Consider the following 17,588-nt stretch of genomic DNA (forward strand, 5'->3'; position numbering starts at 1 on the left):
ATGATACTACTACTTTATTATTATTATTATTATTATTATTATTATTATTATTATTATTATTATTATTATTATTATTATTATTATGCTCATATTTAAGCATCTGTATATATTAAAACATCAAACTGCATTTGTACTGTCTACATAATTATCAATGTGTATTTGATTTTTGCGATAATATCCATAGTTTCTTCTTTTTTTTCTTTCTTCAGACCATACACGTAAACTTAATAATGCAGGTTTGATTTAAGTCTGAGGAAATAAAATAATGAAATAAATTTTCTCGGGATCTACCATCTATACATAATACTAACCTTACTTGGAATTCTCCCTTGGATGAGCTTAATGCATTTAGTAGTTAATTCTCTCTCCTTATCCGTCATCTCCCAAGGTTCGTAAACTTCTTTACTGTTTGACTTATTAATCATTTGCGGCATCACAGGACTTGCTCGGCCTTCTTTGTTTGCTTTAGCTACCATGTTGCACACCTCCTGTAAAATAATGGATACAAATGTTAGTAATTCTTTTGCTAGTACTGTTGTTTGTATTTCAGTGCATTTCTTTTCCAAAAGTACAGTCCAAAATACTCACGAGTAGATTTGGCATCGAAATTCGCCCTATTTGTGAAAATGTAAATTATCGAAATAAGTTCATAGATGATTATTCTAAAATCTTGAAGTAATAATCATAATAATTACAATAATTATAATAATAATAGTAATAGAACGATATTAGATGTCGATTACTTAAATTTGAATAAGTTTGACTCATGCATAGCAAAACAATTGTTGGTGCGAAAATATTTAAACAATATGTTACTCTCTGAGGTCCCTCGAGACTAGGGGGTTAGCGTTCGTGCCTTTGGCGTGGGAGACCCGGGTTCGATTCCTGGCTGACTCATGTGGTTCGGATCCCACATTAAACCGTATATCCAAGTCTCATATAGACTCGCTGCCAATAGGGACGCTAAACTGGAAGTCAAATCAAATCAAAACGATATTATAGCCAAATACTTGATAATACAAAATTATGATTAAGTTGGTGGAAAAAATAACGAAGAAGAAAGAAAGAAAGAAACGTAAATCAAAATAATTCAGGAGACAAAATGGGGTGAAATAAATTTGAGCGTGTTTGGCGGAAACAATGATAACAATGATGATACATTGAGTACTACTTAAGATTGTCAGATCTTCCGGCTTGACCCGAAGTTCTCTTCATTTTGCGGGTATATGGGCCAACGAACTAAATCTATGGGCTTAAATATTAAATTATTAGATTAATTAATTATAACTATAATTTATACCTTATAATATATGTTGTAATTTGTTGTAAGTTATAAGGACATTTTGTTCTAGCAAAAGGCTGGACTCAAATTCTTTTCATTGTTGCGTCTGTCGCAGCAGCAACAGTTTTCATTTTATGATTTGACAAAGGTGAGGATTAAACTTAAAATTAATTTTGATGGAAATGAACTATACAAGAAATTATTTGTTTTGAAATCCATATCATTACTTGATGACAAGGATAAAAATAATTATGTAAATTATTGTTTTTCAACAAAGTAGATGAACCGAACTTTATCAAAATAATGCAGTATATTTTCGCTATACCAGTCAGTAATACACGTACCGAACGAATGTTTAGTGTATTGAAAGCTTTATGAACAGATGACAGAATGTCAACAGAACTTGTGATGGACGAAATTTGTGTTCATATGAACTTCAAATGACCTGTTAGTTTTTTTGTTTTTTTTTTCTTCACAAAACGATTCTGAAAAACAAGACTTCTTCAGCAACGACGAGTTCTAACAAATATGAATAACAAGGTGGTGTCGTCTATAATCACTAATGTTTTGTATTAGTTTGATTTAGTTTGGTACAATATACATTTGATTAGTAGTAATTGTATAATAATTAGTAATAATGGTTATAAGTAACGTGTGGTAATCTTTATATTTCTGTATTATTTATTGACAAAATTTGGGAAGTGTGCCTCGATTTTTAAAAGGTCACTAACTTTCTTTTGCGTGAACAGGAACTTCCACTCAGTTATCAGACTTTTCTTGCAAGAATCCGTGTGTGTTAAATTTCCCACGAATGTTCCTATCTTACTTAGTAACCACTGTATGGTTTCAGCCAATTAAAGCAGTTTACATGTATTCTTCCTTTTATCTGCTTGGTTGTGACGTCGTACTGAGCATGTGCAAGAGGCGGAAACCTGCATACGTGCCGTCACCAACGCTTCTCGAGCATTTGGTGGAAACAATAATTAGAGTCTTATGTAGAACAGATTGCGCCTTTATATTTAAATTATTCGTGATGTGTCAAATCATTGCACTATATGGATAAACAGGATGTATAATCTAGGTAAATCTTAGATGTAGGAACAACGGCTTAAATTAAAATCTTTGTTTACTAATTTTTTGTATGATTTTGTTTGCTTGCTCTGAATGATTTTCAATGTTCGTTTGTGACATATTCATGCTTGAGATTCGTACATGGAAGTGGGATATATATATATATATATATATATATATATATATGTGTGTGTGTGTGTGTGTGTGTGTGTGTGTTTGTGGTAGCGAATCTATCTTATACTCAATTAATGCTCGTGCTGGATGCAGGAAATTGTAAGAAACTAATGACCCTTAAAAATTACTATTATATCTGGTGATTTTACCACCTAGGATTTGCAATGAATTAATACGTACCTCTAGATCTTTACTATATCCGATGCATATTGCCGGGATATCCATTGGCTTGTGAATGCTGTGAAGTATTCAGTAGTTTTTGTTTCATGTGTTTCCGGCAATTATAAGTGGAAACTTTTATAATTACACACACTTAACCTTTAAAAGAAGGGACTTCAATTCCGCGCAGAACCCTTAAAACCGCCACCATGTAAACCGATTCAGTATAATGGACATACCTTAACGTAATAAAATGAAACACAGAAATATACTGTACCTTCTCAGATTTTGTGAAGTCATGCCCTCTTCCAAGGATAACTTTATCGATTCCTAATCGTTCACGCAACAGTAGCAGGTGTCTTATTTTACCCACTTCTTCCAAGCGAGTAAGTTTCTCTAGCTCCCACTGATGGTCAAAAATAAGGCTGTCTCCACGAGGCCGCCATCCATGAAGATTTTCCTCTCCTCTCACATAAGTTGAGCTTGTGTCTAAAACACGTCGCTGACGCCGTTGTACACCTGTCGATAAAATACAGTGTAAACTCTATATATAATTCTCAATGTAAAGAAAACTGTGAAAAGCTGGAATTAAATACATTCATAATGATAAACTAACGCTAAAGCGCAGACATCGACTTTTAGTATTACTGATACCATTTATTTCCAGATTTACGTTTTGGCGTTAAATTTTTATTTTGGTTCTAAGAGCATGCCAAGATGTTAAAGGATGACGGCTACACGGTAGCACGAAAAAGAAAAAGCTAAATACGGATATCTTATGATGTAAATGAGTTCAGAAATTTCTTTTCTTATTTATTTTACACTGCCACTCCATCTCTGTAACAGTAGAAATTATTCTTGTTTATTTTTAATCAAATAAGTAACAGTAATAAGGCCCTCACCTTTTTATACTCTTGACAGTGCTTTCAGAAATAAAGTGAACATATACATTTAGTCACATAAGATGTGATAAGAATATCCAAGATCTGCATTAAACACAATTTGTATTTTCCTCATAAATTTTGTCATCTTGGAGAAAGCGATTTAAGAAAGAATACTTGTAACGCTTCATTTCATTTAATTTTGATTTATAATTTCATTCTTAATTAACTAAAGCAATTTTCTATTAAGACTGTAATTACGTTCTTAAAATAATTTCTCAATAAAAAAGAAGTACTACCATTATAACTATTTTTAAGTAATAATAATTATGTATAACAATTCCTACATAAATAAGCTTTAGATAAATAAATATAAAGAATGCTTTCCTGGGTCTATTTAAGGCAATATTCTATGGATATCAGCCTGGTCTAACGAATATATCTCTTGCAAATCTAAGCCAAGTAACGGAGTAAGGAACAAATAATTCAAATTCCTTATATTGGATTGCAATTAATAATACATCATATCAACCTTATGATCAATTAGAGATGCAAAGAAGCTGGCTTTTTTGGAACAGGTTTTTTCCCCATAAAAAGAAGCCCTTTTTGAAAACCCGGAAGTTCTCGCTTTTTTTTTTTTTTTTTTTTTGACCTTTTATGACTTGCTTATTGAAGTACTTAGTTTTCTTGTAATGGATTCTACAATTAAGAAAGTGCGTTTAAAATATCCAGCACTTGTGAGTTCTCTGCTAAATCCAGAGCTGGCTGCTTTAATTGATTTTCAAACTGGCATTGGCTGTTTCCAGCAAGTGTACGTTACGCAACCACCACATACCAAATGTCGCTTTGGTTGCCTAACCATCTTATCCAGTTCCTGGAGTTATACATGTTGATATGTGTTTTACTAGTTGCCTAAATATAATCTGACAGGCAAGAAAAAAGTATTATAAACCAAGACAGATACGAAACTTTGCCTGTAACACGAGGACCTCTTTGCGATTCAGAAGTGCTGGCTCCGGAGTCTTTCTTGAACATGGTTCAACTTCAGACAGTACACAGTTGCATTGATGCTCTGACCAGCTGGTAGAAGTTCCCGATGCACGATGCCGCGAGCAGTCCCCCAAACACACTTTCTTCTGGTGCAGTGCTGGTTTCGCACTGTTTTAAAACCGGTTCATGGAATGCTAACTAATGATGACGGCGCAGTGGAGCTTCATACAGGACCCACTTCTCATCACTGTCAACACCCTGTCCAAAAATGGCTCCTTCTTCAGATGAGGCAGCAAAGAAACAGAGGTGTCTGCTCGCGTTGCCTTCTGGCTCGCAGTTAAATCATGTGGGATCCATCGACTCAACTTCCAATGCTTCCCAAGTTGATGGAGGTGCTGCCGTATAGTTTCTCCACTCACACTGAATTGTAGTTCCAGTTCCTTACATGTCTATCCACTGTTCGCCTCAATTGCTGCCTGAAGATTTTCATTTTGTACATGTATTGGTCTTCCGGCATGTGGTACGTCTTCGAGTGTTTCGTCACCGTCTTTAAACTTGTTAAACCACCACTGCATTGTTCGCGTAGTCATGATACCCTCGCCAAAGGTCTGGCATATTTTCGCCCCGCTGCAGCGGCGTTTGACCCTAATTCGAACTCGAACAGCATACACGCCCTTATGGGGTTCTGTGGAGATCACATGTTCATTCTGTCCTTACGCATGTTCACGGTGTAACTGAACTGCCACAGCCAGGTAGTATGTTTGATATAGTCATGCCAACAACTGACCTTCACCTTATCTCCATTCGCATTCAACTGGGTGTGAGGGCCAATTGAACACAGACCTCGACAGAACTTCCTTGGTTACCTTTATCTATATACACAGTTCGGTCCAAAAAAAGTATCCCCACCCGTATGTCTTCGAGAAATCTACGTTCATCACTTTAGAGGCTATTTACTCATATTATGATATTTATCTTCATGTTATTGCTTTACAATACAGTTTCCATTATTTAACAGAAAAAATAGTGTTTCAGTATTTTTTATGTCGTCCATTAGTTTTTTTTTTTTTTTTTTTTTTTTTTTTTTTTTTTTTTTTTTTTTTTACTGTGGAAGGTATATCGTCGTTGGCTTCCCGCGAAAAGTTGTAGTGGCGTTTATGGGGAGTGACAGCTTGGTTACTCGTGGCTCGCTGAGCGCAGTAAACGGTTGGTGGTGATTGGCTACTCTTTTACCACACCCCCAGTGACAAGCAGGTCCAAGCGCGGGAGAACAACGACGTTATACCTTCTGAACTATAAGAGCCTGAATTATTTTTGGCATTGATGAAACAAATTTCTCACAAGTACAGGCTCGATTTCATGGTACCAAACATTTTTTTTCATTAATTCTGTTTTGTTATTACAACAATATTTGCTCAATTTGGAAGACATAATAGCCTAGAAATTTTCAATGGGGTTCATATCAGGTGAATTGGCCTGTCACCATAACCTCTGAATACACTGTTGGACAACCCTAGATTGGTGGCATGATGCATTATCATCTTGAAAAATGAATGGTTCAAGATTTAAACCACTGACATGGTCTCCTAGCTGTATTCAAAAGCTCCTTCTTTAGTATCTCACAGTACAATAAACCATCGATTGGTCCTGTGCAAACTTTAATTCTTCTCACACCTTTAGAACACATTGCTCCTCATAGCATTACACTTTCACTGAACTTTTTTGTCTCCTTGATGCACTCTTGCTTTAACTCTTCTCCAGGCTCCATCCACAGTTTTACACCACTATCATTACCGAAAACGTTGAATTTCTTCACATCTGAGAAAATTACCCTTTTCCAGTCATCAACTGTCAGCTTTCCAAACATATCCCCGAATCTTTTTCCTTGATGTGTTTCTGTATCACACGGGACTTCCTTGTGGGAGGTTTCTTTTTAATATTCATGTCCGAGAGACGTCTTAACACTGTTTGGTGTAAAATACTTTTGTCTTGCTTATATAAATCTTGTCTTGCTTACATTTCATTCTCTGTTTGGGAAACATTTTATCCTGAGCTTCAGAGAATTCAGTTTACAAAAGTAACTATATGCGTCTATTTTGAGTATGATGTTGGTTAGATAATTTTGTAGCACGAAATATACTACATTTTGAGAACAGCTATTGCTAATATTATTAAACGTTTTAGTAAAACATTTTTACGTTGAATGTTAGTTACCCTAAAATTTTCCAAACAACCCCCCCCCCCCCCCTCAGAAAAGCCTTCCCTTCCGAGCCCTTGCATATCTACGATCAACATCAAAATTTTAATGATATATCTATCAGAAAAAATCCTCATTTTAATTTTTAATTCTCATATATTATCGGTAAAAGAAAAAAGTACACACACACATTATAAAATTTTTGTAACAAATAGAAATCAGGAACCGGAAGCAAATTCAACACTACTTTAGTCTTTATTCTCATATCACTCTTCAATTCTTTGTGCATTAAACACTAACTACACAAGACAAATCTTTGGACTGAACAAGCCAAACTGAGTGCCAAGCAACAGCAACCGAGACTGAAGCCAAATTCAAATTCAAACGTCTTTCTTAAGTTATCATTAACATTCACGAGTTTGTGTATAAAACACAGCAAACACAAAAGCTACAATAAAAAAGTGCTAATGCGTGGTATCGTCTACATAACCAAGACCACTATAAAGTACTTATTGCGTTGCCTTAAGAATATTACAGCTATATTCTAGAATAAAAATTAACGGCGCCAATTAACGTTTAGTTGACTACATAAAAAATTAGCAAATTCACAACACTCTCACACGGATTAAAATATAAAATATGATACAATATGTAACTATATTAGATTTTAAATGTATTTATTTATTTATTTCCAAAAGCTGTTCATCACAAAATGAAATCTATTATATCAAAAAGAAATAATAAAATAATAAAACACTGTATGTAATAAATTATTGACAGGTTGGAAATAATTTGTAATACGTGAATAAACAGTGCCTTTAAATATAGAGACCCTAGCAGGATTCCTTTCACTTCCTTTAACATTGTTGTTGTATTAAAGATTCCAGTATAAATTAGCCTCTCATTATGTATTTGAAACTTTATTATAAATAAAATGTTGGCAATAATCTACACCAATACGAATTATAGAGGAAGAAAAATGCACGAATATACTTTCTGAACAACAAAGACCGTAAGGTTTATGACGATTAGATACTCACTTAGACTTAGTAATTAAGACTGAATTTCTGAAGCTACTGTGTGCTGAACTGAAATAGCAAAACATAAGCTTGTTGGCCTACTAAGTTTTAGTTCTTATACATCCATACGATCAAAGCGTACAAATTTCTGCTTTAATATATACGAAGGTCGCCTTACTTCTCAAAGGCTTAAGCATACTTTTAAGTGAATTATTGAGAACGTTACTCCCATATCTTATAACCCAAAGTATTTTAGACATAGTACTCTATAATGTAACAGCTTTTGAAAATAAACCATTATAAGAAAACGCATCAATTGAATTATTTCTATCTAAAAGGCGCTATTAAATATTTATTTACGTAAAAAAATATTGAGGTACTATAACACTATGGGAGGATGAAAATACTGCATTTACATACATGCTGTAACAGGCGTGGAAAAGGTGAGCAAGCACCACTATCGGGGAGGGGGTGGGTGGATAACTGAACAAACCTGGGCTACCTGCTTCTGCAGCTCTCTTCAGAACCAGCTCATAGACACCCGACAAACGATTGGCTTCGGCATTCTTATAGTTGCCTGAGAACAGGTGTTTCAGAGAACGTGGTCCAGTGCGGGCATCTCGTCCGTATATAATCATGCTCAGATCTTTGGTAATGATAGCCGGGCGACCACAATTTTCAATCTGTAATTAAGAAAGAATCGTATGAATTGAATTGAATTGAACTGAAAAAGGCTTTATTCAAGCGGGCGAGGTTCAGCATATTGCTGCTCTACCACCTAACCCTTGTCAAAGAAGTACATTGAGTTATACAAAAAACATACAATCAATTGAGTTAAAAGAACTACCACTTAGAAATAAAGGAAGAAAACGCTACTACATGTAAGGACAAGAAAAAAAAAATGGTTGCCACTTTTACGATTTTGCATAACCACAGAAGTTAATTATTCCGTAAGTTTTTGTATTAACTTCATGCACTATCAATTTAAATTGACTGATTGTAGATTAACGTCCTTTTTTAACACTACATGAGACAAGACCGGGTTGCTAGATCTTACATTTTTCGTGTAAGTTTAACGTTTTTGTAGCACGTTTGACGTCGTACATTTATATTTTCCCCATAAAACGATTTCTTCTGCTTTTCTTAATAAATGAAAGAAATGACAGTCGTGGAGTCTTTTAAAATGTTTTCATAATTAGTGCGAAAAAGAATAATAGAAGGAACTTGTTTCTTGCACATTATTAACAACGCAATCAACGGTGTAACTGAATATTTTTTTTTTAAAAATACAAGAAGCTGACGTTTTTATATTCTATCTGACCAGCACCCCAAACTTATGTTAAAGAACAATTTGGTTTTAGCATCTTAGCCTTTGTCTATCAATACTATCTTCGTACTTTCGATTGATCGTGAAATACTGATGTCAGGAACAGACGTCACTGCGAATTAATAAAAGAACTTCAAGTGGGAATAAATTTCGGTACATCCTGCAAGGATTTTTTGAACGTATAGAAACGGTTGTGAGACTGATATGAGATGCAAAGTCTTTATTAGAATACAATTAAAAGGCAACGAAGACTTATGTAATATTTGATTGGTTGGATAGCGTTCCTTTCAGCATCGAGGCTATTTATATCTTAACCTTTAATTCGAACCATATCAGCTACCACCATTAATTTAATATACTTTTTTGTGTTTATGTGTTGCAATTATTTTTAATGAACTTTTCCTAGTTTCCAATTAAAATTATTGTACATTTACAGTGACCTTTATTCTGAACAATTTTTAGAACATTCATTTTGTTTTCTGCAATGGACTTAAAGAAGTGTATTTCGCTTTATTTCTGCATTTTCTTTCAATTTACGTTACAATGGACTCTATATTCACGTTTGAAGCTAGTAGGAACTACTGTGATAACGTACTCTCACATACCTTGCTTATGTGTCATGATAATGCTCCAGCCAATGAGAGTACATGAGCAGACGAAATGAATAAAAATTCGTGTGATATGAGGTTTAGAGGTTTTATTTTACGCCTGGGTTTAAGACCCGTGGGCAGGGCTTCGTCTGAGATGCGGATGAATGACACAGCAATGTTCAAGATGGACATGAAGCATTCAAATCTGCATAATTTCTGTGCGCAAGTATTTACGAACATTTTTTTTTTTCTTTTCCTTATTTTTTAACCTTTGTGTAAGAATGTAGAATCTTACATATAAAAGTATACAATACATTGAACTGAATCATATATGTAATTTCTTTTCAATATTTTTATTATGTGCATAGTCCGCCTATATTAGATTTCATACTATGTTCTCTATAACAGAATCGAATTGTTAAAGTATATTGCTTTTAATATAACTCCTAATATTGTGGTCTGTTGCGGTTCTCTGTGGTGAGGTTGGAACGAAATTTCGTTTTGTCTGAATCACATCACAATTTTGTATTGGTAATAGCGTTTGTGTGCAGATAACTTTGTTTGCATTCAGGTTGTTATTGACGAAATTGTCAATGCACAGGCGCTGGACGGATTCCAAGTTCGATTCCCGAGATTGGTTATTACTTTGGTATCCTTTGCCCTCCGTAGTACTCATAATGCAATAGTATGTTAAACTATATATGTGTTTGTTATATAAACTCTGAATACCAAATATTTTTCTTTTTCTCTCTAAAAATCATAAAATCTTCATTTTTTTCTCTAAAATATCTGGCAACTTTCGGAAAGCGGGATTCGAAACATTTATTTGATTTTTATCCGAGACTAGGGACAAAATGTGTTTGACCACAAAGCGGGATCAAATGGGACACTGTAATATCAGTTGGATGTTTTTCCTTGAATCTGTAACTTTCAAATACTTCCTTTCACGATAAATTAACACTTGTGTGAAAGTAGAAATAATGAACTACATGCAACATAATGGACAAATCACACTTCTGACAAGTGGAAGTACAATCAAGGTCCTATTCCTTATTATTAGCAAGTCAAAACTTATTTCGTGAATTTTTCAAAACATTTTAATTCTTAAAACTAGTTTAATTTTTATGTAAACGAATTTGTGTTAGTTAATTTGTATATTCTTAATTAGAAATAGTTAACCTTACCTCCAAGTACGCTGAAATTGTCATAAATATTTGTTCGCCGTAAGGAGTAACTCGATTCAGCAGATATGAATTATGAAGGGAGCTATCCCATGCTGCTTCAAACCGGAACATAGAACGATCATCGCCAGGATATTCAACGTATTCTCCAGGGAATAACCCTAGAGATAATACGGAGCTGTCATTATCGTCTTCTTCACATTCTGGAGTGTTGCGGATTCGACCTGTAAGTAATGAAAGAATATATAATTAAATCTATTCTTAAATTATCAATAGATGTATCATATAAATCAAGTAAATTATATATATTTATTTATTGTTTTCCAAGCTTATGTATTCATGTACTTTGCCTGTAACAGAGATGATTATTACTAATTATTTCTAGCAGCGGGGCCTCTTAGCTTAAACAGTAATGATTCGCATTTGCAAAATTGAATAAAATGAAATGAAATCTTTAGTTTTACGTCCCACGGTTATGCCGGTTAGGCTAAAGGAGACGGTGATGATAAGAAATAAATGAAATGGTGGAATGAAGAAAGTGTGAGGAAACGGGAGAACCCCGAGAAAACCCACGAGCACGATGTTTGTCCACCACAAAGACATTTGCAAAATTGTACAGTATTATTAGCCAATAAGGAAGAAAAATGTTCAAAGATAAGACATACACCAATCGAAAGACTTCATTGAGCTGAATAAAATGATATGAGTGTGTAAATCCTCATGCGTAGTTTTTCAGAAAATCGAAGAAAGAAAAAAAAAAACAAAACATTGTTTTTGTATACCTAAACACTGATACTGTTCGATAGCCACACTACCTTTTACGATCACTCACTCACTCACTCACTCACTCACTCACTCACACACACACTCACACACACACACACACACACACACACACACACACACACACACACACACACACACACACACACACACACACACACACACACACACACACACACACACACACACACACACAAAAGTAGACCACCTGGTGCAGAAATCCGTCATTTCTGAGTTATGGGCTGCCGAAAACATGAAAAAAATTAAATTTCAAGATCCATAGCACCAACACTATGGGACCTACAGCAGTCGGGTTGACTTCACTTGGGGCTAACATGTGTGCTGTACAAAAATGCATGTTTCAGAATTCTATTGTACTCACGCAACCATTTTTATAGAGGGAGTTTGGCTAGAGGCATATAGTTTGAAGTACTCACCAACTCGTGGCTTTTAAGAACAAGTGAGCACAAGAGGTCTTACAATTGCACTGTAAAAATTGTTGTAAACCGATGAATATTGTTTAAAAAAAAAGTATGGTTAAACATCCAGTGTTTTCAACTATATTGTACTAAATTTTAGAGTAAATTAAACAAGCAGTATGAATACTATCTAAATTTACTTGGTCAGAGTTTAGTTTTGGGTTTTATTTATTTATTTATTTACTAAATAAATATTGATTTGTTTAAAAAAAAAAAGAAAGAAAAAGAAAATTTTGATTGATGTTCTATTTTATCCAAAAATAATAACATACGACAAGATTTTAAGTCTTCCCAAACATTTGGAGGCAACTGGTTATAATCTTGAACATGTCAGAATTATACCCTTCAAAAAATAAAGAAATGGAAGTTTTTGAATTAACTTTGATTTAAAAAAAAAATAATACCATTCTTGAATAACTATAATTTATAAACATAACCACAATAGTTGAAAACAACGAACCCAAACGTCAACTTCATTAAAAGGAAAAATAAGTTAATTTCGGTTACAATTTTTACAGCGCAGTTGTAAACTTTTCATTGTTAATCTGTTTCGTAAGCCTTCATCAACCATCCAATTATTAGACCATCGTCACTCTATCTTCATAATTACGACCAACGATTTTCTGCCGAAATATTGAAGAAATTACATTTACTCTCGTACGGAGGATATATCAGATAAAATTATTTTATTATCGTTATTATCCTGAGTGTATATAACGAAAACATGAGCAAATGTCGCTTCGAACAATGATACCGCAAAAATGGAAATATACACATGGACTGCCGCTGCTTTCTAGTGTATCCTCTTTAATGTTCCTTCACCGTTTACACTTTATTTCCCACAGATATTATCTACAAGAAAAACCTATGAACAAATAAGCAATCCTTTAGACATATTCTCGCTTCTCCAATAACACGTTTCACTTGTATTTTAATTAAGCTTTAAACAAACATACTTTATATGCTATAACAAGCACCGAAGGAATTGGCATACTTACCGACTACTAGTTCTCTAACGTCTTTCCACTTCAACTCTGGAGCATTTTCGTGAACAATTGTAATACGAATTCGGCGCTGAATTCCTTGATGAAGTAAAAATAGGCCTCTGCATGGTAAATCGTCACCATGGTCCACTACAGCTGGCACATATTCCCCGTTTGGAGCTAAAAGAATTAAAAAATAAAATCAATAATGAATCTGTGAAACTTACAACGAAAATTCAAAAATTTCATATTTACTTTAAAGTGTTCTTTGAAGTGTAAGTAAACTATTATCGATTTGTTAAAACTTTTTTTTTTTCTTAAAATGTTTATAGAGAATTTGTTATATAAATTTATGAAGAATTATATCGTACTGCCAAATTTTATTAATCTATACGAAATTTTCGAACAGATAATGTGAAATTCACATTAGCTTCTAGAAACTAGTAATAGCTCCAACATAAAAAGTTTTAAACTTTATACAGTAAACCGAAAATCATACAAGAGAAGAAAAGATTAGCAACGGTAATTAATTTGTTTTCCTCAACAAACTATAGAAAAGTAAAACAAAAGGTATGGGACACCGCACTAAACTTTTCCGCCCCAATTTCTTAAATTAAATCATGTGCTGCAACTATTAATGAAACATTTTCCTGTGGAATGTGAACAAAATTATAAGGCGTCTTCGGAAAACTTCACCCAAAGAACACTCATCCCCAAAAGTAAACTACCCTTTGTAGATTTTTCCATAAGAAATTACTTATGCCACATGTTAGGGTTATTAATGAAAATTTGTTTACAAAATAACAAATCGCATGAGTAGTAATTTACAATTTTTTTTTCATGGAAGTGATTTATGTAATATTATCAGAATAACGATAAAATATTTATTTATGAAATATAACCAAAATCGCCTGTGTCGTTTTTTGAGAAATTCGTCCTAAGAATAAACTATTCCTCGTAGATTTTTTTCAGGACGAATGAGTTTGTCATATTTGTCAGGTTCTTAATGAAATACGCATTTATTTATGGAATATGAACAAAATTGTCTGAGACGTTTTTGAGAAAATCGTCCGAAAAAAAATCACCCCCAAGAATAAACTGCCTTTTCTCGATTTTTCCCAGAAAAAAAATTACTTATACCACATGGTAAGATTGCTTTTGAAAAATTGATTTATGAAATGTAAACAAAATCGTTAAACCCGTTTTTGAGAAAACCGCGATTTTTGATTTTTACTCTTAAGTAAATTACCCTTATTTTTAGGGGTAGGAGAAAAATTCGAATCCCCTTCTCCAGAAGAATCACATAGAAACCTTAAGTTTAAAATTTAATTGAAGTACGTTAAATAGTATGGCCTCTAGGCAAGCGTACACAAAACGAACAGCTGAACAGACGGACAAATGTCGAAAAATCACTTTTTCGGTATCCATGGGGCATGGAATATTGTAAATCAGTTGAAATATTGAATTCGATTTTTTGACTGTCGCCATACTTTCTCTCCCTTCGTCGCTCTAAGTAAATATTAGAATAATATTCAGAAAAAAATCATAAAAAGATCAGATTCATCTTTTGTTAATTGCACACATATGCGAAACAATTATATGCGGACATGAGGATCTTAAAAGACTGACATATTCCAACCTCTTATGTTATAAAAGAATACACTATAAACAAGAATCAAGATAAAACTACAAGTACAAGCATCGACAGGCAAGTCTTTTTACTAAAGGGTGCAAAATTGCTTTAAGTACCATACATCGAAAAAACTTCGGCTAAGAAGAAGTGTTTAATTTATTTTATTCTGTAGCAGCTAGCACATCAATTTGTTTTCAAGATACCATGTTTTGGAACTCTTAATTTACACCTTGTTTACATTTACACCTTCAACGCAAAGAGTTTTTCATTTCTTGACTATTAAGACTTGCTTTTGCTACATTTAATGTTATGAATGACTTCTTGATATTTGTCCAAATATCTTCGTTGCATTTGTTTTACCTGACACCTATATTTATAGCTCAAAATCTGTAACAATCAATATCTTTCGTTATTATTCGTGTTCTTTAATATTTATTGTTTGCTGAATATTCAAATGGAGAATGTATACTCATTTCAATATATGATTTCTATTATTTTTAAATGTATACACACAAATCTCGTCAAAGTCAAATACAGGGTGTCTCAAAAGTTCCCTGACACAGGGTAACTCTGTTATTATCAGAGTTACAATAAAATGTAAGAGGGGAAACCGTCTCCAAATATAATGCTTTCAATCTAAAGTGAAGGAATTTTTTAAATCGGACAAGCCGTTTGGGCTGTACACTCTTTATGCACCCAATGTTAAATGAAAATGCAGCGTTGCCATTTACCTGAAGCTGGGGGAGGGAAAGATGGGAGAGGAGGTGGACAAATTTTGAAAGAGTATGGTGAATGGGGGCATGTTTGAAATGGGGGCTGCCCATTGACACGTTCGCATAACAGACAGTAACTTCATTCACTTACGTTGTGGATCATCCAGGTAAATGGCAACGTTTCATTTTCATTTAACATTGGGCGTATAAAGAGTGTGCAGCCCAAACGGCTCGTCCTATTTAAAAAATTCCTTCACTTTAAATTGAAAACGTCATATTTGGAGACGGTTTCTCCTCTTACATTTTGTTGTAGCTCTGATAACAACAGTTACCCTATGTCAGGGGACTTTTGAGACACCCTGTATATAACCAACAAAATAAATTCTATCGGTGTGTTCTGATATTGTGACCGCACTGTTCAATCTCTTCTAAGCAGTTCTATTCTCATACAAGCGCCACAAGCATTTTGTAGTTTTCGTCCATATAGCTTAAATTTTTTTTTTCAAACATTTCCTTACCTAATTCGCAGATCTCGAACCACACAAGAACATCATATTTGGCATGGACGTGGCTTGTACTTGGTGAGGGTAGTACGCCTAACTTTGGAGATCTTACAGGTTGACTAATGGGTATCGACGGCGGAAGCATTCTTTTTGGAGGCTGTCGAACACTGAAAGAAAAAGTTTAATTTTAGTTGATATAAATTTTGTGATGTACAGTCACGAACATTAATAAATGGAGGTTGGAGTCATAAGAAATAATGGGTTCAGCCTCCATTTATTAATGTTCGTGACTGTACACGGTACCTTAATTAATGGTGATTCTCGTTGTTATCACAGAAAATTTTCGACTCCTTTCCTGCTGTTTCCAACAATAGTATTGAGGAATCAAAGACTAATCAGAAAGAAGATACTGTGAAACTGAACAAAAAAATGTCACTGAGAATCACTACAGCATAAGGTATGTACAGTATTCGCTTATTCTCTTAGTTTTGCTCGGATGTATATGTATAACACATAAACGCGAAGATAAGAAAATGATATGTAATTAAACTGCCATTTCATCTTTACTGTTTCTTTATACTATGGAAGAGTGGTCTTTACAATTCCACCATAAGCAGATGATCTATCAAGAAAAAATTATGAGTTTCAATGTAATAATCTGTAAGGATTTTATGTTATTGTATACACCCATATATTAATATATACTAAAAATAGAAACAAACTGTATGTGGCTTGACTCGTTAGTATACTTGTGAAAATTTACATATACAGGATAAAACGTAAGCAGCTCGAGAATTTCTTCTAATATAGCTGCCCAGAAAATGGGTTAAGAATAATTTGAACCAAAATTTAGAAAAAAATAAAAAAATATATATATATAATGCACAAATAAGGTAAATACAACTTACATTTTAATTATACAATGATAATTCTTCTTCATTTATTTTCTTTTTAATTCTTTTTTAAATTCATATTTTTATCTTATTCGTAATTATCCATTGGAGGAGACATATTTTTCGAGGGCCTTCTCTTTTGTTCAGTTGAAAGGATAGCAAAAGTAAGCTGGCCATCTTACGTTGTGTTGTTTTCATAATCATAAAAATAAATATGCATTCTACGTATAACTAGCAAAATACTAACGTTGTTATAAGCAGTGAAAGGAAAGAAATGGCAGTAACAGTACAAGGAAAGAAATATACAAAATGAATGCTATAAAATTTTACGACGAAATATTTAAACTTGTTATACATGTACTTACTAGTTGTTGCCATCTTGCTTTGCATCTTTATGAAGCGGGTGTTGTTGATAATGACCAAACACTTCAAATACTATTGGCTGAGACTTCAAGTAGTCAAGGAAGGACTTGGTCACTGTAACTGTTATCTACAAGGGAATACAAACACATTACTTACAAGTAAATGAAATATGTAATCAAAATAAATAAAACTGCTAAATTATTCATCCTAACCTAACCTCGTACATGCATTACTTAATATCACACTAAGCTACATATGTATTATTAAGCTTCATTTTTTTTTAAGACTCACTAAAGAATGTTCTAAACAGTGATAGGGAGGGCGAATTCCATTAATTTTTTAAAACATATAGAATTACTGATAGATT

The 17,588-nt window shown here is 33.6% G+C and overlaps 1 protein-coding gene across 9 annotated transcripts in view; it reads right to left on the reverse strand.

The window, feature by feature from the left end:
- Positions 1 to 17,588, reverse strand: part of unc-104 (kinesin family member unc-104) — a 209,262-nt gene that overhangs the window by 8,938 nt on the left and 182,736 nt on the right. For 6 of the 9 annotated variants that reach the window (XM_081736858.1, XM_081736861.1, XM_081736859.1 and 3 more), the window contains 7 exons: positions 17,224 to 17,348; positions 15,981 to 16,132; positions 13,132 to 13,296; positions 10,875 to 11,095; positions 8,267 to 8,456; positions 2,964 to 3,205; positions 312 to 488 (listed from right to left, as the gene is read on the reverse strand). In XM_081736858.1, coding sequence (XP_081592984.1) covers positions 312 to 488; positions 2,964 to 3,205; positions 8,267 to 8,456; positions 10,875 to 11,095; positions 13,132 to 13,296; positions 15,981 to 16,132; positions 17,224 to 17,348 — 1,272 coding nt within the window. The remainder of the gene's footprint in view (positions 1 to 311; positions 489 to 2,963; positions 3,206 to 8,266; positions 8,457 to 10,874; positions 11,096 to 13,131; positions 13,297 to 15,980; positions 16,133 to 17,223; positions 17,349 to 17,588) is intronic. The other 3 variants (XM_081736865.1, XM_081736864.1, XM_081736860.1) reach the window with 1 other exon arrangement.

This window comes from Thermobia domestica, chromosome 13 (assembly GCF_964235325.1).
Source record: "Thermobia domestica chromosome 13, izTheDome1.hap1.1, whole genome shotgun sequence".
In the NCBI taxonomy this organism is placed as follows: Eukaryota; Metazoa; Arthropoda; class Insecta; order Zygentoma; family Lepismatidae; genus Thermobia; species Thermobia domestica.